At 42.1% G+C, this 24,239-nt stretch overlaps 1 protein-coding gene across 1 annotated transcript in view; it reads right to left on the reverse strand.

Moving 5' to 3' along the window:
• The window catches only part of SLC39A12 (solute carrier family 39 member 12), a 54,186-nt gene that overhangs the window by 16,771 nt on the left and 13,176 nt on the right, over window positions 1–24,239 (reverse strand). Inside the window, exons 5-9 of the mRNA XM_060247693.1 lie at window positions 24,003–24,210; window positions 21,218–21,387; window positions 16,460–16,631; window positions 13,605–13,777; window positions 3,814–3,966 (exon numbers count right to left, since the gene is read on the reverse strand). Of these exons, the coding sequence (XP_060103676.1) occupies window positions 3,814–3,966; window positions 13,605–13,777; window positions 16,460–16,631; window positions 21,218–21,387; window positions 24,003–24,210 (876 nt within the window). The remainder of the gene's footprint in view (window positions 1–3,813; window positions 3,967–13,604; window positions 13,778–16,459; window positions 16,632–21,217; window positions 21,388–24,002; window positions 24,211–24,239) is intronic.

The following is a 24,239-nucleotide window of genomic DNA, read 5'->3' on the forward strand; positions in this document are numbered from 1 at the left end:
CTTCCGTGTGCTGTCTAAGCACACTTCATCAGATGAGGGGATCAGGTATAGCTACTATATGTCACGTTTTCAGGCTGCAGGCAGGCAGGTGTCCAAAGCCAGACCAAAGTCAAAGTCCAGGAAGTCAAGCAGGAGCCAAGTCACCTATGCAGACTCACAAACCGGAATCAGAAGTCAATGTCCAAAAGCCAAAAGGTCACGGTGCCAAGGAAATTGAACAGGTCAGGATCAGGAAGGAGTGTGGATGCAAACCAGAGAATAGACTTGTTGCTTCCACAAGGTTACCAGGTCCTGGGTGGGAGCTATATGGGAGTCTCAATCAGCCTGCTTCCTGGGTGGCAGTGACTCTGCTAGAACTCAGGGCTGAGAGATCTGAAGCACCGGCGTGCCTCATGTCTTCGTTCTGAAAATTCTTTCTGGAGCCTGCTTCGAACTCTTGAGATGGGAGGAGGAGAGCTTGGAGGAGATTGATCCTCAACAGCTGACACTGGTGCCTGGAGAGTGATAGATAGTCCAGCTGCTGTTTGTTCAGCTGAGGACAAACAGGTCTGTTAACCCTTCCAGCTCCTCGTCAGGGCTTATGACACTATACATGATCCCCCATCTGATGAAGTGTGCTTAGAGAGCACACGAAAGCTTACATTCTGAATAAAACTTGGTTGGTCTTAAAGATGCAACTTGACTCCTGCTTTGTTCAACAGTAAAATCTGATTCATTTAATGGCATTGGGAGAAATCCAAAGCAGCCAATATTTTTAAAGTATAAAAAAATGAAAGCGCCATTTCAAAAATGACTGCATTGTTGGGGAACTGTACCAGGTAAAGCGCTCTGTGTGTCAAGTGCCGTCAAGCTGCTGCTGACTTATGGAGACCCCAGCAAGGGAATTTCAAGGCAAGTGAGAAGCAAAGGTGGTTTCCCATTGCCTTCATTTGCAAAGCTTTTTTCGTGGCCACCAAACACCAGTCCTGCTTAGCTTCTGAGATGCAATGAAATTGGACCAAACCATGCTGCCTTTCCTCCATTAAGTATAGTATTTGAATAATAAATGATCATCTGGCAGTGTCTTTTGTTGTGGGTGGGGTTTTTTGGGGGGGGGGTTTACATTTTTGTTCTTGTATACAATTCTCCTTTGTCCAAGTCCAAATTTTCCTGATGGGTTGGGAATGTAAAAGTATGGGATGGGCTCCCCAGCAAGCCAGGATTCATATTCTATGTAAAATACTTGCAACAAAAGCTTAGTCAATTGAAGTATCATTTAATCTCCTTCTGTGAAGAGATTTAGTGAAATATCTCATCTATAAACTGTATTCTTAAAATACCAAAAGGGAGGAAGGTTAAACATTCAGATACAGGGGGCAAAACACAAATGAAAACTTCAAAGAAGGGTTCCTTAAATGACAAGAAAAATAAATTTACTGTAGCCCAATACATTTCAACCCAGAAGAATCTTTTGGGATATAAACCAACCAATGTTTACACCATGACCCAATATAACTCTGTATAGAACTGCATTTGAAAAAATGATTTGAGCCCCAAATTATTTTGGGTTGCTTTTTTTTTAAATTATTTATTTACTTATTTTTGGACCACCTCTTTGAGCTTTTGCCTTTCTTCCTCCCCCTCAATGCATTCTGACCGCCCCCCCCCCCATGCATTCTGAGATACTGTAAGCCAAAATGCCCTCAAAAGAGGTTGGGGAATTGACAGGTGGGCACCTTTGGCTTAAAAAGGATCTAGAATCTATGTATTCAGGATTCCACTTCCAAAAATTATTGCTAAATATACCAAGGACACTAAGTAAAATAATTAAAAAAATATTACAGAAATTATAGAACATACATACAAGGTAATGGATACATACAACACACATACAGTCCTAATAAAAATAGAGAGAAATGCATAGAGTTAACATAAGGATGGACAAACAGGGTGATAATTACCAATCGTAGGCTTCAAGGAAGGCTCCAAGGGCGACAAACGAGGACGATGGGGAAGGGGACCCTCAACTGGCCAAGAATTGGGGATGTATCTAAACAGCAGGAATGGGGTATTGCTAGATGCACACCTGTGGGGAGCTGGGACCATGGTTATAAGGACTACCTTGAGCCCTTAGGGGATGGGAGGTACAGAGGCGGATGACAGGTGGTCAGCTGGTACATGACCTCAGAAAAAGGGAAGGCTCCGCAATGACCATAAGGGCTGGACTTATGTGGTAGCCAATAGCCAGTTTATTGGGGGCACCTGATTGGATGCTCATACCTGGCCAATGAGCAGACCTGGCCCTGGTTACCTGATTGGACTTCCAGGTAATAATGGGCCAAAGGGGGAGGTTCCAGGATGACCATTAAGGGAAAGAATGGGTGAAATTATTGGGGTGGAGGTGATTAAAGCTATCAAAACTTATCTAAAAGGTGACAATAGATGGCCAAATTGCTAAAGTAACACCCGATCTATACAAAGAAACTTGGCTCTGGGTGAAGATGTTCTTCCTCTTCTTCATTCCTCTACTGGCACCATCCTTTGTCTTGGGTTCCGTTGGACAAAGGCTTAGGCAGTCTGACAGGATCCACACCTAAGATAAGCTTGATTGCCTTATGCATGGGTGACATCTGTTGAGTACGTGAGCCTCCTGCTTCGTTGTAATGGAGTCTGGCACTGCAGGAAGATAGTTGCTGGTGATGTTAGCCTTCCCATATGGATTCTGTGGTCAAGGCTGGAATCCGCTTGCCCAGACAGTTCCTGGCGGCACAACTTCTTCCGCTGCAATGGCCGAGATGGTGATCGCACGGAGCGACTGGAAACCCATCTTTCCTCCTGGTTAGCACACCGAGTGCTGCTGCAGTGTTATGGCTGTTCGTACTCACATAAGTCCCTTACAGTCTGGTAGACAAAACCCACCGTTTTCCTGGCAGATGTGTGTGACTTGCATCTCCAGTCAGCCTGGCAACCAAACGGGTGACTGATGTTCTGAAATTAGGGGTCTTTTTCTCACAATACTAGAGGATTTGCATATTCCAGAGTAACTAAAAACAAGACTGTCAAAAAGGAGAGCTTTCTTTGTGTAATGCAAGATGCCCTCCTACACTGGTTCCCAGACAGAGTTGTGATTTGCAGTATTTAGGAAGTAACTAGATAGTTCTGGTTTCTTCTAGGAAGTTGCTTTGCCTGTTTTTGAAGATACAGGCATGACATTCCACATCTTTGTAAAGCAGAAATTATTTGTGAGACTTGCTAAAGTGAAATATGACAATGTTGACAATGTGCAAAATGGTGATGTAAAACAACCTCACACCATTGAGACTTTCAGGCAATGAACACAGAGATACATGACACTAGGTCCGAAGGTCCAAGCTACAGATATTGGTTTGATCGGCTATCACAAAAAAAAGAAAGAAAGATGTGCAGTCTTGTAAAATCATTCTTTTAATGAGAATGACAACCGGAAATGTGGGGGGGGGCTTTCTATTTGGTAGATCACAGCAATCATGTAAACTTATTGCAGCTAGCATAAATGGCAAATGATACTAGCACTAGCCTGAAGTCATTGCTATCTATGGCTGTCTAGAGTTGTCAATAACAAGCATACAGTGTTCTGTATTTTGTGGTGCTTGTTTGTTTCCAGAAAATTCTAAATATTAGCAATTATATTATTTTACATATTATTAAATTTTGATAAAAGAAAGTTAATTGAAAAACAAAGTACATGTATGTGATCAACATAAAAATCAACACTGACCAGGAAGCAAAAAAAAAATATATTCCTTTTTGCAAGAAGTTATAAAAAATATTGAGTAAATGAAAAAAATAACTTACATGGTTATGTGGTGACACCAAAAGAACAAATCCCTTTTCAATCAGAAAAAATCCATGAATTCCTCCAATCAAAGCCAGCATCTTCCAGACATGTGCTTTGTCTTCATAGAAATGCCCAGTGTCTTGTGCTTCATGTATGTGTGAACCAAGAATCTAGAAATAAAACAAGCTGATAAATATTTTATTTGTTGTGATAGTCTCCTTTGATCTTATTAGCAATATACAGTCTCAATTGGATCAAAGGAGCCATATTTAAGAACTTTACCAACACTATTTGTTAGCTTTTCTGGCCCTTTCAAGATGCTTGACATATTTTATTTATAGATTTTAATTACCTTTGTGAATCAAACACTCTGTCTTGCTTACATGTAGGGCTATTACACATGTGTTTCCCATTGCTTTCCGCCTACATGTCTGTCAAGTCCTCCCTTCTTTTGCATACATTTTCATCTCTTTAGTGCTCACATGGCTTTCTGTTCATTTCCTCCCACATTTTTTGAGCAGTGTTGTAGTGAGTTTTTGGTCACTTCAAAATTGAAGCAAATCCAAGAGGTAATAATTCTATAGGATTTCCCCCCCGCCCCCAGTCTCTCTCCACCTCTTGGCAACTACTCGCCCACCTACATCAAAGTTTAATCCATTCAACCACCTTGTGCCATCCTCTTCCTTCAGTGCCACACAAACATTTTAAAAAAATAGTGGTACAACTCCAAGAGGGGTACCATTTAGACAATGACAGAAGGAGATATCAAAAATTGTGTGGCAAGGGAAAAAACCAAGTATTAAATATAAAATATTAGAAGACTCAAAGGAAAGAGGTGGATTGGGTTTACCCAACTTGAGACTATACTTTGCAGTCTGCTGTCAAGTATGGCTGAAATAATGGCTACTCTTGAAAAAAAGGTTCCTGGAGTTATGTCATGATTTAAGATTTGGGTGGCATGCTCAGGCCTCAGATTCAGCAGGAGCTCACAGGAGCACAGCTCCTGAACTTTTCTGAGGGTTCCACCTCCTTCTCCTCACCTACCTTGTCCATTGAACAGTAGGTGTAGCTGCATAACAGATTAGGAGAGCGGGCAGGCAGCCAGCCACCAGGGACTTTGTCACACCCCCAGGAGCCTTCATTAACCCTGGAGAAGCCCACACCACCCTTTCTCCACTTCTTATGTGATTTTGGGCAGCAGGTGGCTTGCTGGCCTTTTGACCATGTGGGAGACAGCCAAGGGGGCTGGCTGGGTCTCTTGCCAGCTCAAGCAGGCCTTGTCCACCCAGGGCTCTCCATTCTTGCATCAGGTACTTTTGGATGGGTGGCTGGTATATGCTAATGAGGTCCACCACCTATATTTCTACAAAACAACCCCTGGGCATGCTTATTTATGGTATGGTATGGTATGATGAAGTTAATGTTGATTTTAAACATCACTGCATGCTATTCTGAGAATATGGAATAAATATAAGCCCAGGTTATGTCCAAAAATAAATATAAGCCCAGGTTATGTCCAAAAACATATGGATTTCAACTCAAGAGGCATTTTTAAGAATGGAATTGGCTCCTATACAAAAGTATTTAACATACTGGGATATTTTAGATTTTTCAAAGGTGATTGTAAAATGAAAATGAGAGAGTCTTTGTTAACACGAGGTTATAGTTGCCAGTGGTTTTTCTATACACAATTATTAGAAATATTTAAACTGGATAAAAGGATGAGTGGTTTTGATCATTCTATGATTGTATTTGAAACAGAAGTGTGTACAAGTAACCAACATGTTATTGCTAAAATGTACAAACTTTTTTTAAAATTTGAAATGGAAGAAGTAAAGGTAAAAGAATTTATGATAAAGTGGTCAAAAACCTTTGGTTACTATATTCAAATAAATGGGAACATTTATGGTTGAAAGGCTTGAAATTTACCTTAAGTTCCAAATTAAAAGAAAACTTTTATAAAATGATTTACCAATGGTATCTGACTGGATAAAAATGTTAAGAATAAATTCTGGAAATGTCAATATAATGAAGGGACATTTTATCATATATGGTGGACTTGCAAGAATGCTAAAAAAATTGGATATACATTCAATCATGAAGAAGATTGTAAAGACTGATATACAAATGAAACCCGGGACTAATGGATAAACTACTTGAGAAGACAAATGGAACTTTGTTTTAGTATATGACAACAAAGATTATTATATGCTCAGAACTGGAAAAATGTGTGTATACCTACAACAGAGGAATGTTTGGCCAAGATGATAGCCAAACTTACATCTTTGATAAAAGATCACTACTACTACTACAACTCCTCCTCCTCCTCCTCTGGGTGATGTACAACACATATATATCAAACAATATACAAATTAAAAGTCAGCACAATTTAAGTTTTAAAAAATGAAAAAAACCCAGATGGTGCCCCATGGGTTCCCCCCAACATTCTAGACTGCAAGAGCATCATATGGGGGGTGGGGAGAAACAAAGTGCCTGGGGTGAAATGGGAAATTGAAGGTACCAGCCAAATGACCAATTATTGCTGTCTTCAGCCAAAAGCCTGGTGGAACATCTCTGCCTTAGAGGCCCTGTGGAATTGCATAAGATCCCACAGTGCCCTGATGTTATCTGGCAGAGAGTTTCACCAAGTCAAGGCCAGGGCCTTTTTGGACATGGCCCTGACTTGATGGAACTCTTTGCCAGATAACAGCTGAGGACAGCTGGATCTCCTTAGGGCTGGGGATCACCAGAGTATTATTACCAGCAGAGCACAATGCTCTTCCAGGGACATAACAGAGGTGAGTCCCAGATTGCTCAAGGCCTTAAAATCAAAATCTTGAATCTGACTCAGTACCCCACTGGCGTAGCTGGCACTTCACTGGTTGGATATGTGCAATCCATGGCATTTTTGTCAGGACTTATGCTGCTGCATTCTGGACCTAATTGAGTTTCTAGGTCAGTCTCAAGGATAGGCCAATGTAGAGCAAGTTACAATAGTCTGGTCTGGAGGTGACTGCTGCATGGATCACTGTGACCAGGTCAGAGTATGATAGGAAGGGAGCCAGTTGTCAAGCTTGGTGAAGATGGAAAAATGCCACTTTGGCAATATGCATGACCTGGGTCTCCCATCAGTAGGGAAGTATCCAGCGTCATGCCCAGGCTCTTGACAGATGGTGTTGGCATCAATCGCACTTCATCAAGAGCAGGGATAAAACTTTGCTTAATGTCATACCTACATAGAAACCCTTTATGGACTTCTTGTACGAAAAGGGGGGGGGGATTAATGGCTTTGAAGATAATAATGTATACAGAAAGGTGATAAATTTCCCTTGGCCTGAATTTGGGCTAAGGTTGTAATGAGTAAATATTAGGCTTCCCAACCCTCCCACCCTGGCGGGGGACCCCTGGATTTGCAGCCTCTTCCCCCGCTCTCCAAAAACCTGGAAGCGGGGGGAGGGGGGGAATGGTGCCAAGGAGCGTGGCGAGCCGCAAGTCCGGGTCTTTCTGAGCCCATCTCGGAGGAGCAGCTAGGTGAAGCGGAGAAGAGGCAGCAGCTGCGCAGCGGCGTCGCCCACTCTGTTCTTCCTCTGAGGTAAAAGAGAGAAGGGGAGGGTGGAGGCAGGCCAGGAGCGTGGTGAGCCGTGAGTCCAGGTCCTTCTGAGGCTCAGAAGGACCCGGACTCGCCACACTCCTGGCCTGCCTCCACCCTCCCCTTCTCTCATTTTACCTCAGAGGCGGAGCGGGCAACGCCGCTGTGCTGCCGCCTCTTCTCCGCACCTAGAAGGACTCTTCGTTTGATCTGGCAGGTCTGTTTGCGCGTGTGTTTTTATGGTCCATTGTCTCCACGTTCCCCACTCTTCAAAGAAATGCATCTCTTTTAAAAGAGCAGTGAAAACCTCAACGGAAGGGAATGAACTGGAAACGGGCTGAGTGGCGACATCCTGCCCTCTTTCTTCTCTTCACAATCCTTGTGACTTGAAGATGATTCCCGTCTTCTGTCAGGGGTTACTTATCACTTTGAAAAAATGTCTTTTATCCCTTTACCTGCCAAAGGAGGGGGGATGGGGGGTGGGGAAGGAGATATTTACACAGCTTTGCTGACTCCAGGCTTCTGTGTGTGTGCGGGGGTATTATTCTGTATATATTTTTTTTATATCCAGGGCGAATACTGAGAGTCTGTTCACCAACCTTCAGCCCGTGTTTTAAAAATAACCTGTAAAGTAGGAAGTATTTCTCATTTCTTCGGTCTCTCTTTACTTTTTTTAAAAAAGAAGAACTTAAAAGGTTTTGCAGAGGGTTCCCCCCCGCCTTAAGAGCCAGAAATGTCAGGTTTTGACTGGGAATGGAGTGTTATTGTTGTCAGTCCAAGAGAATGAAAGATGGAAAGAAACAGAGAAGGCCATAAGTTTGCCCCTAAATTCTGTTCTTAAATGTTTTGCTAGCATTTGAGCTTTGCACAATACCCTGGCCAGTGAACCCAAACGTCCCCTCTTTTTTTGTCTCTTTGCTTTTGTAAGCCACCACTGGGCCACCAAGAGGGAGTGTTGAAAGAGGGGGCAGATACTCTAGAAACTAGCACCATGGAATGCTGTGACTTAGGGTTGCCAATCCCCAGGTGAGGGCAGGGGATTCCCTGGTTTGGAGGCCCTCCCCCCATATTAGAAAGCGTGGAGGGGAGGGAAATGTCTACTGGGCACTCTATTATTCCCTATGGAGAACGATTCCCATAGGGAAAAATGGGGAATTGATCTGTGGGTATTGGGGGCTATATTTTGAGGTATATGCACCAAATTTTTAGTATAGCATCTAGTGCCTCTCCCCAAATACCCCCCAAGTTTCAAAACGATTGGACCAGGGGGTCTTATTCTATGAACCCCCAAAGATGGTGCCCCTATCCATTATTTCCTATGGAAGAAAGGCATTTAAAAAGGTATGCTGTCCCTTTAAATGTGAACTTCCTTGGAGTTCAATTATGCTTGTCACACCCTTGTCCCTGGCTCCACCCCCAATGTCTCCTGGCTCCACCCCTAAAGTCTTCTGGCTCCGCCCCCAAAGTCCCCAGATATTTCTTGAATTGGACTTGGCAACCCTAGTAAATATATGGATTCTGTAACAGAGAAAATCAGATAGTATTCCATCTTTTACAGTTGTAATGGTTTCTTATTTCTTTTTTGTGGAGGTGCCAATCTATTCCTTTTTTTCTATTATCTGTATAAAAAACTCTAATAAAAATATTATATACCAAAAGTAAGCAGAGTATGAATAAAAAGCCATAGACACTTATGCTCAACATGATGGGAGTTGTTCCCAGCATATTCAGCTAAACAAACTTTATGGCAAGAAATCTGCTAGATGGAGGCCATTCCAGATTCAATTTGCTGCTATGAGAAAGGCTCTTTCTCTGGTTACTGTATTTCTGAGGCTGCAGTCATGCAGTGCAAGCCTTCTGATGCAGATCTTGGGTTTTCATTTGTCTGGGTTTTTTGTTTTGTTTTGTTGGTGCAGTTAATAATATTGGGCACTGTGATGCTAATGTCAGATTGTTCACTCTGACCAAGTTGATTTGTTTAGCTGGTACAGAATCAGCCTCTGGCATTACTATTACACATAAAATGTCCCACCCCCACCCCCGGGTGGATGAAGAAAGGCAAAAGGAAGATTTTGTTATTTTTAGACCTCTCTGCCTCATCCCAAAGATGGCCAGAATAGTTTTAAGTTTCTAAGTCCAGTGCATGCTTGCTACAGCTATAACTCATACTAGGGATGGACTTGGAAAGGTTCCATTTTGTTACAACTAGCCAGCTGCCCGTTACTGTAAGGGTGGGTGGCCTTTCAATATGCATCTCTATACTATAGTGGGTTCTATGCATGGTGGAATCTTGGAGTAAGTGATAACAAGCTCTTTAATAGGAATCACATAGTAAAAGGTCACAGTACAAGACTGGCTTTTGGGCCCACGGGCTGAAGTTATATACATCTCTGGGTTCCCACATAAGCACGTTATTGGGTCATTCAAACCGGTGGGGGTTTGTGATTGGTCCTGGGCTGCGGGGGTTTGCATCATACAGCCCTTTGTTCCTAAGTCCCCAAGCTCAGTCCATATGGCTTCAATGAGCCAGGCGGAAACACCAAAGTCTTCCCTTGTGTCCACATACATAACAACCTCTGAGCTCCAGTATGAGACTCTAAATTTGTGCACACTCAGGTATGTACTTGCACTGATATATGGGGAAAATACGATGGAGGACAAGAAAGAAGAAATCGTTAAACTAGCTGAATAAATCTTTATTGCATAAAGTGACAGAAAACAAGTAAGAAAGACAGATAAAAAGATGTGATGCAAAGTAATCAATGTTGGACACAAATACAGGGAATGCAATAGAGAGTAATTTAAACAGTTCACAGAGGAAGCGGTTGTGATGTGTGAGATGTGTCAATCCATGACTATTTCAGGTAAAACCCACCCATGAAGAGAAGAGAAACCAGAAAGAAGAGGAGGTATGACAGATCCAAGAGGAAAGGCTTAAGATTGAATTGGACAGTGATTCTGTGGATAAAATTTAACAGTTAAACTTCCTTCACCTGGATTCTGAGAAAAATGGAAGCAGCTTCCACAGGAATTATTTATATGGATCATTTCCACACAGTTGACATCATCTATCCCAGCATTATACCCAATGTGTATCCTCAATGGGAGGGTGGAATATTTGGGTTCAAAAATAGCAAGGTGGAAAGGAAAAAGTCCCTTCTCCCACCACACCACAGCCCCAATCTGATTTGGACCCTTGCAGTACTTCTAAATGGAGTTGCTACTGGGAACTCACAGTTACAATATGGCTACAAGCCACCCTAGTGAACTTTTGTAAATGGTAACTTGTAGTTTGGCCCTAAAGTCTATAGTGCATTTAAACAGACATTCAAAATTGCATAAAATGTTGATATATTCTGATTCTAGATTTTTAAAAGTATAGAAATGTTTTAAAAACAACAGTTGCAGAACAATATCAAAAAATTCTGCATGAATTAATACTTAGTACTGGTTTATTTATTTATTTATTTATTTATATTGGAATTTATACCCCGCCCTTCACACCGAAGTGTCTCAGGGCGGCTTACAACATAATAATTTAATACTACAATTTAAAACACTTACAAGTAGAATTAAAACCATAAATTAATAAAAACAAGATAGATAAAACCGGCGGTCTACAGATGCATTTCGTTCCATCCAAAAGATTTCCTTGTCAGTCAGTATTATAGGCCTGCCGGAAGAGGGCTGTCTTACAGGCCCTGCGGAACTGCCCTAGGTCCCGCAGGGCCCGCACCTCCTCCGGCAGCTGGTTCCACCAATAAGGTGCCGTTATTGAGAAGGCCCGATCCCTGGTGGATTTTAGACGGGCCTCCTTTGGCCCGGGGACTACCAACAGGTTTTGTGAACCCGAGCGTAGTACTCTCTGGGGAACGTGTGGGGAAAGACGGTCCCTAAGGTAGACAGGTCCTAGGCCATATAGGGCTTTAAAGGTAATGACCAACACCTTGTACCGGACTCGGAATATTACCGGCAGCCAGTGCAGATCCCGGAGCCCCGGCCGAATGTGCTCCCGTCTTGGGAGCCCTAATAACAGCCGGGCAGCAGCGTTCTGCACCAACTGCAGTTTCCGGGTCCGGCACAAGGGTAGCCCCATGTAGAGGGCATTACAGTAGTCTAACCTCGAGGTGACCGTAGCATGAATCACTGTTGCCAGGTCGTCACGTTCCAGGAAGGGGGCCAACTGCTTCGCCCGCCTAAGGTGAAAAAACGCGGACTTGGCAGTGGCTGCTATCTGGGCCTCCATTGTCAGTGAAGGCTCCAACAGCACCCCCAGGCTCTTGACCCTGCCCGACGCTGTTAGCGGCGCGCCGTCAAAAACTGGCAGGGGGATTTCCCTTCCCGGGCCGCAGCGACCCAGGCACAGGACCTCTGTCTTCGCCGGATTCAGCTTCAGCCCGCTCAGCCTAAACCACCTAGCCACTGCCTGTAACGCTCGGTCCAGATTTTCTGGGGCGCAGGCGGGCCGTCCGTCCATAAGCAGATAGAGCTGGGTGTCATCAGCATATTGATGACACCCGAGCCCGTACCTTCGGGCAATCTGGGCAAGGGGGTGCATGTAGATGTTAAATAACATCGGGGAGAGCACCGCCCCTTGAGGCACCCCGCAGTCAAGCGTGTGTCTCCGGGACAGTTCCTCCCCAATCGCCACCCTTTGTCCCCGACCGTCAAGGAAAGAGGAAAACCATTGCAAGGCCAACCCCTGAATCCCTGCATCGGCAAGGCGGCACGCCAGAAGCCGATGGTCGACCATATCGAACGCTGCCGATAGGTCCAACAACATCAGCACCGCCGAGCCGCCTTGATCCAGATGCCGCTGAAGGTCATCCACCAGGGCGACCAGCACCGTCTCCGTCCCGTGGCCCGGGCGAAAACCAGACTGGTAGGGGTCAAGGATAGAAGCGTCCTCCAGGAAACTCTGTAGCTGCAACGCCACTGCCCTCTCGATAAGTTTGCCCAAAAAGGGCAAATTCGATACCGGCCGATAGTGTGCCAATTCGGTCGGATCTAACGTTGTTTTCTTCAAGAGGGGGCGGACCACCGCCTCTCTGAGCGCTGATGGAAAATGCCCCTCCAGTAGGGATCTATTTATGATATCCCGTATAGGATATCTTAGCTCCCTCCGGCAGGTCTTAATAAGCCAGGAGGGGCATGGGTCCAATTTACAAGTTGTTGGGCGTGCAGATAGGAGGATCCTGTCAACTTCTTCCAGGCTGAGCGCGCCGAAGCCGTCCAGGACACGATCCGAAGACAGGCACGGAGCCTCAGGTCCACTAACTGTATCTAATATGGCAGGAAAGTCGGAACGGAGCGATGCGATTTTATCCGCAAAAAAATCCGCAAAAGCCTCACAGCCAATTTCCAATTCATTGAAATTTGGTCTGCCCTGTGGCAGCGTTGTAAGAGTCCGGATTGTGTTGAACAGTTGTGCCGGGCGCGAAATTGCGGACGCAATCTCCGCCGCAAAGTAAGTTTTCTTTGCGGCCTTGACTGCCATCTCATGGTTGTAGTCATTGATTATCTAGCACTCTTTAATTTATACTGCCTGCTCCAGTATTTTACATCAACAGCATCAGTGCAGACAGACAGATATTCCATTTTAAATGTTTAATGTTTGGCTGCCTGACAACCATCTTCTATCTGCATACTCTGTAAAAGCTCTGTAAACAGTCTCATCAGAGGCAGACCAGCTATTTAAATTACAGTGAAATCTCCCAGCAGGTCACTGCCTTAAAGCCACTGGCAGTCAGAAGTAAGAGCCAAGTCTCAGCAGTTCTGCCAGCAGCTAATAGGTCAGTTGGCTCAGACCCTTCAACAGCAATGATTGGAGTTGCTTCACCAATTGCCTCCTCCTGCATTGATGCCAGATTGGAGGAGAAGGAGTTGGCAGTGGATGATGCTGGTCTGGTCTGAGAGGTCCTGTCAGCAATGGCTTATGGTGCCATAGGGGCCATTCAGTTTGTCTTGATCCTGGGTCATTTTAACTTTGTGGTCTACCCTGGAAGTCTTACTGGCTTTAATGAGCTGGAAGCACAACCCGACTTGCTACATTTTTGTACTAAAATTATTTCTTAAATTACAGCTGCTGAAATTTTGCTTGCTGTGTGTATATAAAACATACCCCTAGACTAAAGTTTTCTAAGAAAGATAGAGTATAGCAAATAGAAGTTTCAGTATAAAGAGATATCCTGCATTTGAACATGCCAAAACAAACCATACCTGTGGAATAAGATGTAGCAGAGCATCTCCAGAGAGGGTTCCTACAGCTAACCCCACAAAAAATTGTAAAATAAGAGTGTAGCTTTCTTGACACGAATTGAATAGAATGAGAGCTGTGCCAAACATTGATCCAATTGTAATAAGCAAGACTGCAGCAGTGCTGTATCCATATTCTGCACAGAAAATAGACAAAAAAACCCTCAAGAGCACTTAAAAACATGATTGTTCTCATGAAATGAACTCAAAAGGTCATTTTTTGAAAGCCAACATACGAGTGAAAATACTCCTCAGATGAACACCAAGTCCCACAGATTATTAAAGCACTAATGTCCAAGTAAGTATTTTTGGAAGAGAATTAGGCAAGACTGTGATTCTGTGGCAGTTGAAGCGAAGAACAGAAATCAGCAAAGCTGAGTAGGTGAACAAAGGTCAGGCAAAATGAAGGCAAAGCTAAGTTGGGAAAAGAGGATCCAGTGAATCAGAAGGGTATATTAGCCTCGCCTGGTGTAAGACAATATATTGCACAGCTGGAGACAAATATAATGTTTGACTACTAATATATTGAAAATAATGGGTGAAGCTCTTCAAATACTCTGATGTGATACCTATGCTATATTAAGTAGATACTGAGACCGGAAAGAATATAAGCAATGCATTAAAAGTAGGGTTGGATGATTGTCACTCAGTCCATTCTATACTTGTCTTGAAATTTTTTTGTATCAAAAATTCCATTCTTAATTCTCCCTGCCCCATCCCAGCATGCATTTCTGTAATCTTTTTGTAGACATAACTCATACCTTCTCTGCCCCCAAATCCTAAACACACCAACATAAAATGGGGAAAAGTACTATGTATGCTACTTTGTCCTGTGAAAAGGTCAGCTAAAGATTAAAGCAGAATATTCTGTGGACAACCTCCATGATGAAGAGATTGGAAAAGTTCTCCTATTAGCCCTTCTGAAGTGGCCTGAAACCAAGATTTGGAATCTATTTATGAGGTAGCTCTCTCCATGTTATTTAGTTATTTAGAACAATTTCAACATGCCTCGGTCACCCCTTTACTTAAAAATATGGAATTGCTGAGAGTAGTGTGCGCTCAGGTGTCATGGCTGTTGTTGGGTACAAATGATCATGTGGCAAAATTCATAGGCAAAATTCATAGGCACAATAATCCAGTACAAGATACATAATACTGAGTAAAGTCTTTAAAATTCATTTTTATTCTAACTTCTGCTTAAAGCAATATTTAGACAGACAGACAGACAGACAGACAGATAGATAGACAGACAGACAGACAGACAGACAGACAGAGTGGTGATAGGCTAACTGCAGCAATTACTTCCACGATTATTGAAAAATGCAGTTTTTAGAGTCATTCAAATCTGGTTTCAGGCCTGGTTATGGGTCTGAAATTGCCTTGGTAGCCCTGATAGATGACATGCCCCAGGAGATGCAACCGTGGTAATTCTCCTGGACCTCTTGGTGGCTTTTGAAACCATCAATCATAGTATCCTTCTGGACTGCTTTCCAGGACTGGGACTGAGAGGCACTGTTCTGTGGTGGTTCCAGTTTTGCTTTGAGAGTAGGTTTCAGAATGTGGTTCTGGGGAACTGCTGCTGTGCCTTGGGCCTATGAATCCCCCATGATTGTATCTTATCCCTCATGCTCTTCAACATCTATATAAAACTGCTGAGAGAGGTCATCCAGATATTTTGGCAGAGCTGCTATCAATATGTAGTTGCTACTCAGTTCTGTCTTACACTACCAGCAGATTCTAGGGAAAGGCATGGAAACCATGAACAGGTCCTGGAGGCAATTTTAGAATGACACATATTCCTGACTAAATGGAGGTGCTGTTCTGGATGGGGTTGCATTTCCCTTAAGTAGCAGGTTTGTAGCTTGAGGGTGGTTCTGAATTTGGTGAACCAGCTGCTGCCTTTCCTGGACAGAAAAGATCTTGCCAGTGTGCTGCATGACCTGGTAATATCTAGATTAGATAACTGCAATGCACTCTATGTGGGGCTGCTGTGAACACTGTCCAGAAGTTACAGTTGGTACAATATGCTGCGGCCAAAGTGTTGACTTGAGTGGATCATAGGGAACGAACCAATGAACCATGAATCAGTTCAGGCAACCATACAAATCACAAAATGAAATGAACCTCTGATTCAGGCAATCAAATGAATCAGGAACCAAAACAAACCAGCATTCTCCCATTCTGTGCCCATTCCTAGTTCAGATATCACTATCTTCCATTTCCCCTCATTGATAGCGAATAAAATAATAACAAAAATTCATCTAGTTTCCCTATTGGTGAAAAAGAGAAAAGGGAGTTCCCTTTGACCATAGTGAAAAAAATCTGCTGCGGATTGCAGGACTTGCATGGACCAAAGCTCTGTGTGATGTGAAGGGAATTGTGGTAAGAAGGAAAATGGAGCAAGACTGAGGAGGGGGACTGGCTCATGGAAAGAAGATATTGGATTTACATCCCACCATATACTCTGGATCTCAGAGCCTCAGAGCAATCACAATCTCCTTTACCTTCCCCCCCAACAGACACCCTGTGAAGTAGGTGGGGCTGAGAGAGCTCTATACAGCAGCTGCCCTTTCAAGGACAACTCCTACGAGAGCTATGGCTGACCCAAGGCCATTCCAGCAGCTGCAAGTGGAGGAGTGGGGAATCAAATCTGGTTCTCCCAGATAAGAGTCCGCACACTTAGCCACTATACCAAACTGGCTCCTCCATCTTTAATACAATCATGCATTTGTTTTAGGAATGTTCAAACCAATGACAATTATATTCACAAAATTAACCCTGTGATCATTAATAGTATTTAGCTTGGTAATGCAACTTACTTTCCAGAGGTGTGGGTGTAGGTTTTGTTTTCTTGGGCTCTGTAAACTTGCAAGAACAACTTAATAACTGCTGAATTATTGCTGGGCTTATTTGCTTGAAGTGTTCTTTAGAAATTGCTTGATGACTGTCATGGAAAAATATTTTTACAAGCTCATTTGCAGGAAGACAAGCCTGAGTGACAGACAAGAAATGTTTATTAAATATAGCCCTTTGCAGCTTGAAACAACAATAGATCATCAATATCTAATTCTAAGCACCGTCTGATCTATGGATATTTAACAATCAAGACAGATATTTCAATAAACCTGACAAGCAACCCCCCCCCATCTAAAAAAAATCCCAAGAATTTAAAAGGGCGTTAACTACCCCAACTAAAAAAAAGCAGTACCTATAGTTTTAAGAAATGAATTCTCTTTGAGATCTTAGTAGCTATTGGGGGTTGCTAGGCAACCACAGCAATATTGCCAGCTTTCAAGCCTAGGTTTATGTCAGTAAAGGGGGGGAGGTTCTTTTAGTTTTTGATGAACAGGCTTGACAGCAACCACAGAAAAACTGATTATCATATGACTTGAAACACTGGCTGCTTATACTGTTCATGAACAGCCACTCCACAAAAGCCCATATACACTGTAGCGGTTAGAGTTTCAGTCCACAATCTGGGACACCGAGGTACAAATCACCACTCTACTTTGGAAGCTCACTAGGTGACCTTGTTACATCTAATTCTCAACATGGCACTAGCTGTGGCTGTTGAAATCCAGAGACTGGGACCATACGAGACAAAGGAACATTTTCTTCAAACCAGTGAAAACTAGTTTGAGAAACTGAAAGAAAAGGTAAAACATTTTAGAGTCCTCAAATATATTTACTGGGGGGAAACCCAAGATCTTGTGACACCATGTTGCAAGGTCTTAGCAGACATTTGAATAAAGTACAAGCCAATAACTGAGGGGGTGAGGAAGGCTAAGCAGGTGCAGAACTGCCTAGGAGCAGGTAGAGGAGCAAGCAGTGCTGTGGGGCAGGCCAGAGGATGGGCAAGCAAAGAGAGGAGTAAACGTGAGCAAGTGCGGTAGCAGTATGATGCTACTGCTGCCACTGGGGTCTCCCTACTCCCATGAATTTCTTGAAGGTCCCTGTGATGACACTTCTCAGACGAAGGAGCAGGAGCCTGAGCTGCTGCCACCACATGAGCCAGGATGGCAGAGGCAGCAATGCTGCAGGTGGGGGAAATGTGAGCCTCTCCCCCTGCCACTGCCACATGAACCAGGCTGGCAGAGGAGACAGCACTGCAGTCAAGCCAGCAAGGAGAGTGGGGAGGGATGAGATCACCTATACAAGTCTTGTGGGTCCTTCACTTGTAGAGTACTTCTAAAAATGATATCAGCAGATAAGACTTAGATGTGTAAAATGGTATCAAAAGAACTTCTCATTTATACTTTAGATTAAATGAAAGGTAGCATTTTTAACTGGTAGGAGTTTCTAACTATACGAAAATCACAGTACTAGAAAAGGTCACGGGAGTACCTAGAAACTCCTTACTTGGCAAATTTTTAAGTAAAGCTTAAGGAGGCATTTAATCAGAATGTCCTTTTATTTTACAGTGGAAAATATTAAATCAAGCAGCAGCTCAGGTAGTCTTGAGCTGCTTGAGTTATATGTGAAGTATCCTTGTAGGACACAATAATGGAATAATTTTAGCAAAGGAAATTCATTTCTAATTTCTTTTGTGGCCAGAAGCTGGATTGTGTCTTAAATACATCATGATTCATTGCGATTGCAAATAGCAAGGCCAGTTTGATTTTTTTGCATATTTGGAAGCAGCTGCTATTCTGAAATACAGGGTTTTTTAAAAAAGAATATTTTGCTTTTATTATGGGACACTAAATTAAGAGAATTCTGTAACAAATATATTTATCTGAAGATCAGTGACCTATTTGTGTGGCATTTTATCTAAAGCAATTAAATTTTGTATCTTAATTTAACTAACAGCAGCAAAGACTAGAACCATCTGTTACTAATGAAAATCAATGGCTTTCTTATGAACATGCAAAAAAAAAAAAGATAAATTTTAGTGACAACATAAAAATGTAATACTCTGAGCAGTGACTTACTCAAAAGAATATCAATGTATTCAATAGAACAATTAACAGAATTTAATAAGACAATTAATAGATGCCAAAATAAAGGTAGATGATAAAATGTGTGCCTTTCTCCAAAAGCACTTTCTACTTTTATAACCCAATTCAAAACTCATTTAATTGCCACTCTTTAAAAAAAAGAGGCCAATTTAGTTCTAAAGATTATTCAATGGGTAAATTGTTTATAAAACAAAGTTACTGGTTTTATGGATTAAGCTGTGAAACTCATTGATGCTAATGCTGTTCAAAGAAGTGATGGTGACATGAGCTGTTTCAGGTATATATTCTATATCACTTGTTCTGTTCTGTTCAGTTCTAGGCCTTTTGGCTAAGATCAAGAGCAGTGTGTGAACACTTATTTTGTGTGCAGATTATACCAGAGCAGCATGGGATAACCCTCAAAGAAGCGGCAATCATAATGCTCCAATAATATGGAAACAAACCTGAATTAGTTTGAAGCCATGCACTTGTTCACTATTTAGGTTGTTAATATATATCAGAAACAGCTCACATGTTCCCATGCTCAAATATGAAGGTCTGCTACTATTTTTTAAATAATCCAATATAAAGCAAACATTTGAGTGAAGGGAAGCATTTTCTTGAAGCAGATCTGGATCAGACCTTGAGGTTCAAAGCTGAGAAGCCTTTTAAAAAAAAAGTATAATAGAACAAGCAATAATGTCCTGGCTGAGTTCTGGGCTGATTCCGCATTAGCTTTTGCTCCGGCTCCGGCGCTGTGTTTCCCCCGGGGCAGATGTTGGTTTCTGCATATCTTGACCCGGGGCGGCAGTATGACCTGCCTCCAAAGCTGTGTCACCCCGCATTTAAGAGATCCTCAAAAAGTGAGAAGTTTATTTTTGATGCGGTTTCGGGGCTCGAAATTTATGTGCAGAACTCACGCCAATGTGCTGTCAAACTTCTCACATCAGTAGAACACACCCACATCACGCCCATGATTCCGTCCAGTTATTTCGTCATACTTCCTTAATTTTACTCCCTTTGAAAATTATCCAATATTATCCAAATAAAGTAATTTTTTTAAACCAATCACGTTTCACGTTACAACGTGAAAAATATATAACGATGTAACATGATTTTCTTTTACTGAATACATCCCTTGCTTCCACCCGCCCCCATTCTTTATGGTATTCTACATGATTTTGACAATGTGTCATTGCATAGTGATTACTTCCCCCCTCCGATTAAATCTCTCCTGACTATTATAATTTTTTTTTCAAATAAGATCATTACAATGCAACTAAATAAATAGCGACGTTACACAAACTACTTTAAAGATGTGCGATTGCCACCTTTATCAATCTCCCCCCCCCCCCCCGTATGGCCTCAAACGGGAACGGGAATTGGATTATGTTTATAGGTTTATATTTTTGATAGGTTGGGGAAACTTTCTCCCTTAACCCCTCGGCATAAATCTCCCCCCCCCCCCCCACCTTCATGCATCTATTTGTAATTTGTTATAGCTTTTAATGGAAAACTGTGTGCTTAACATTCAGCATGTGTGGATAAAAATGGTGGATCACCGACTCAGATTTCCCGGGGCTTAGATAACTTGCCAATGTCAGGGCGAAAGGAAAACACGTGACTTTGCTAGTATTATGCCTCTGGCATTATGTTGTAACGCAAACAAAGACAATCGCATTGTAACGCGAACACGCATGCGTGTTAAAAAAGAAAAGGGAAACATATGAGGAAAGGGGAAATTGCTACGATTGTGGGGGAAACTCTGGGAGCAGCAGTAATGCAGAATCAGAACACATGGAACAGATTGGGAATTGAATTCGGGAGAAATCCTCTAGTGTGGAATCGGGAAATCACGCCCGCATGGAACAACCACGGAGCAAAAGGGAGGCAAACGCCAAATGCAGAATCAGCCCTAGTCACCTAAATAAGGTTTTCTGGGCCACAGTCAGATGTGCATTTATATCCGACATAGTCATGGATGCCTATCAGATTTAAAGTGGATGTCCAGACAGCAACAGCTGGGAATAATCAGTGAGTCACAGGCAACCCGTCCTGTCCTGACTCAGTTCTGGACTTATTTGACAGCACTTGAAGTCTGGTGCTAAACACCTGATGATGGGCCAGAAAAAGATTTTCCCTGCTGATAGCTCCAGCACCATCAAGCAATCACAACTTGCATCCCCATCAATCCTGGTTCAGCAGCATTTTGTTTTTCAATCTTAGTGATACATGCATAATTGCATCATCAACAAAAGGCAGCAGGGGCCCATGGGTGCCTCAAGTGCTGCAAGAGACGCTTTCTGAGCAACCGCAAATACTTTTTTCATGTTTAATTATTTTTAGGTTGAGCTTTGTGAGTAATGCAATCATTATTTAGTCCACACTTTCAGAAGCGCATGCACGCAAAACCAACATTATTTATGCACATACACCAAGGCTTTTTTTTTTTTTAAAGAGAATGCACCAGGCTGGGCCATTTGATTGGTCAATAACGGGGCAGGCTTGCGGCAAGGTGGATTACGGTCAGGATGTCTGATCAGGCAATTGTGTTTCAAATAAGGATGGACAAAAGCAGGAATGCCTCATTGCAGGTCACAGCTTGTGTAGATATTGCCCATTCCACAGATGTTTGCTTACCTGTTCCCATTCACCCGTGTTTTCATTATCTTCTTGATAACTGGTCATAATTATCCCATTAGCTGAAATGTTTTGATGTTCGGCATCTGCAATTGTTCTTCTGGGATACGTTTGTCCATTTGAGCTGCAATTCTTTCCAGCCCTTAGCATTCTCAGAAGCTGGTCTATTTCTAAGAGAATTCATTAGAAAAAAATGGGATTACCTAATAAATTAAAATAAAAGGATAAAATATTTCAACTGTTTCTATAAAGCTATAATTGTTGCACCTGTAATTAGTTCTATTGTGTCAGCTGTTACAGCTGTAGATAACTGTGTCTACAGCTATAACTGAGGTATGTATGTTTTTATTTCACTCATTTATGTTACCAATATTTCTATCCTGTCTCGTCTAATTTTTGTTCAAAGCAGTTTCCAATAACAGAAATGATGCAGTCACATCGCAATAAATAAATCACAAATAAATAAAACTCCAAAGTCAACTTCTTAAACTACCTTAAAAACATAAAGCCATATAATCACCTAACATATTTTAAAAACACTGCTTGCATTCTTACAAGCACTGTAGTAAAATTTCAAAAATCAGCCAATAAAACTTATATCACACTCCAAAATAAATCCTTCCTGATGGGACATCCTAACTATTGTTCTTCTGGGATATTTAGTGGATATAAGTCCACTAAATAAATAACTAACAACCTCCTGAGTAAACTTTTTTTTAAAGGCTAGGACTGGCCCTGGAAAGTTAAAATATTTTATGACAAGAGGTTGACTATGGGAAGGGGATTCCATGTATGAGGTATAGCAACAGAAAAGGACTTCTCCCTCACAGCCTCCTGCCCCTGGGGAACACAGAGTAGGAGTTCAGATGATGATCTAAAATTTAGGGCAGGCTCATATGGGAGCAGGCAGTCAGTGCTTCAGATTCTCTAGTCTCAAAGCACTAAACATAAGAAACAGCACTGTATGTGTATATTTTCATGGATTCATCATTAGAGAACAAGGGGAAAGCGACTAGGTTTGGCTGAGAGACTGAAGGTGCGTTCACAAGATAATGCGTTTTATATCTGTATTTTTGCTATTCTTACACAGTAAAAATCTAGATGTAAAACGCATTATTTAGTCACCCAGTGAACTTCATATCTGAGTAGTGATTTGAACTACTTTGGTTTTCTCTGTTCTAGTCCAACACTCTAACCGTCTCACCACACTGGATATTCAGTAAGGAAAGCATGTCTGTGGTACCCCTGTTTCAAATGTTGAGGTTGTTACACACACTGGAAGAATTATTTGAAACTAGAAGAAAATGTCAAATAACATCTGTCCTTGAATTCCATATATTCTGAAATCTTTGTGGAACAAGATAGTAGTGAATTATACAGCTAGTTGATGTCTCATTACAAACCTGGTACTGCTTGTAATCTTGGTCCTAAAGAAGAGCCACTGTACTCAGATAGAAAAACCACCAGTGTGTCCTACTGAAACCTAATTTAGTTTCTGAAACAAAACAAGATTCTTCCAAGCAAATTCCTGCCACCTACATTCCACTTGCAACATAATTTATTATACTGGCCCTGAAAAGTTTAAAAGAGAGAAGCACTATTTGTCATCCAGTTCTCTTTGAGAAGAGGCCAGTTCAATAAATATTTCATATAAATGAGATAACTGTAGATCCTAGAGCAATGGTTCTGAAGTATAAGCTTCCTGTCAGCATATTATCTATCCCCCAGCTTTAGCTATGGCCAACTTCACGCAAACTACAGGAAACATGGAGAATTCTTGCAATCATATCTATATGTCAAAGATTACTCATCCTCACTAAGAGACTTGATGTTAAGATCTGGGTTCTGCCCATCTGTTTGATTTCCCTTCCTACCACCACAAAACACTCTTGTTTGAATAATCTGCATTTACACATATTTACAGTGTGATTTGCATCATTGGCAACTACTACATGGATGCAGTTTCAAGTGATCTCTGTGCTGCATGTGTGTGTGTATTGTGGGAAATTGTAAAAAAAAAAAAAAAATACAGAATTCTTGTAACTTCACAAAATTCTACAGTTCTATATATATTCCAGTGGCACCACACACAGAGCTATCAGCTACTATGGCTTGCCCATTTCCTGCAATTCCACAAAAGCAGTCTGTCTGTCTGTCTATCAGTATTTAGTACCACAAAAGCAGCTGGGGAAGCCCCTGTGGTTATGGAGCTCCTCAACTGATCGTGCAAGTCCAGTTTTCCTGCAATTCCACAAAAGCAGTTTGTCTGTCTGTCTGTCTATTGATATCTAGTACCACAAAAGCGGCTGGGGAAGCCCCTGTGGTTATGAAGCTGCTCAACTGATTGTGCAAGTCCAGTTTTTATAATGATTCATTTGGGGGTTTTAAAATCATAAGACATGTGAAAGTTTCAAGAATATCTTAAGCAAAAAACAGTCAAAGATGTTTCATGGAAGACCTTTCTGTAAAAAACCTCTTCCACAGTTATGATGGCTTCCCATCTCCAAAAGAAGATCCTAAGAGTCAAAAAGCCATTGTGCTTCAGAATGTTGTATTCTCTCTCTCTCTCTCTTTATGTATTCTTCTTCTACAGTACTTACTTCTTTCCCATTCTTCAGGCTTTGTTCCCTTTTTTTCTACTTAGGTTATAACAGCGGCCTAACTTACTCAGAGTTTGCACTTCAAGGCCAATGGCTCCAGGGTATTTATGCTTTTTAAATTAATACTATTTTTTAATCAAAGTCACTATTAGAGATGGTAGACTAAGATACATAAGCTGCTCTACCGGTTACATGGAGTTCAGTAGTGCTGTTTAGAGAACTGAAAACGTAGCTTATGAAGAATTCTGGTGAGGGTAAATGTAATTTACCCAGGCAGGCTCCTTGCAGAACAGATGTAAGTATGGCAGCGGCCAGACGGGGAAGTGTATTTGCATCAGCTCCATTGCTGGTCAGTATACTAGCTTCATTCCCGAAAACATGTACCAGAGCACACTGAAAATGGAAGGAAATTGGATTAATAC

Source organism: Heteronotia binoei, chromosome 10 (genome assembly GCF_032191835.1).
Source record: "Heteronotia binoei isolate CCM8104 ecotype False Entrance Well chromosome 10, APGP_CSIRO_Hbin_v1, whole genome shotgun sequence".
Lineage (NCBI taxonomy): Eukaryota > Metazoa > Chordata > Lepidosauria > Squamata > Gekkonidae > Heteronotia > Heteronotia binoei.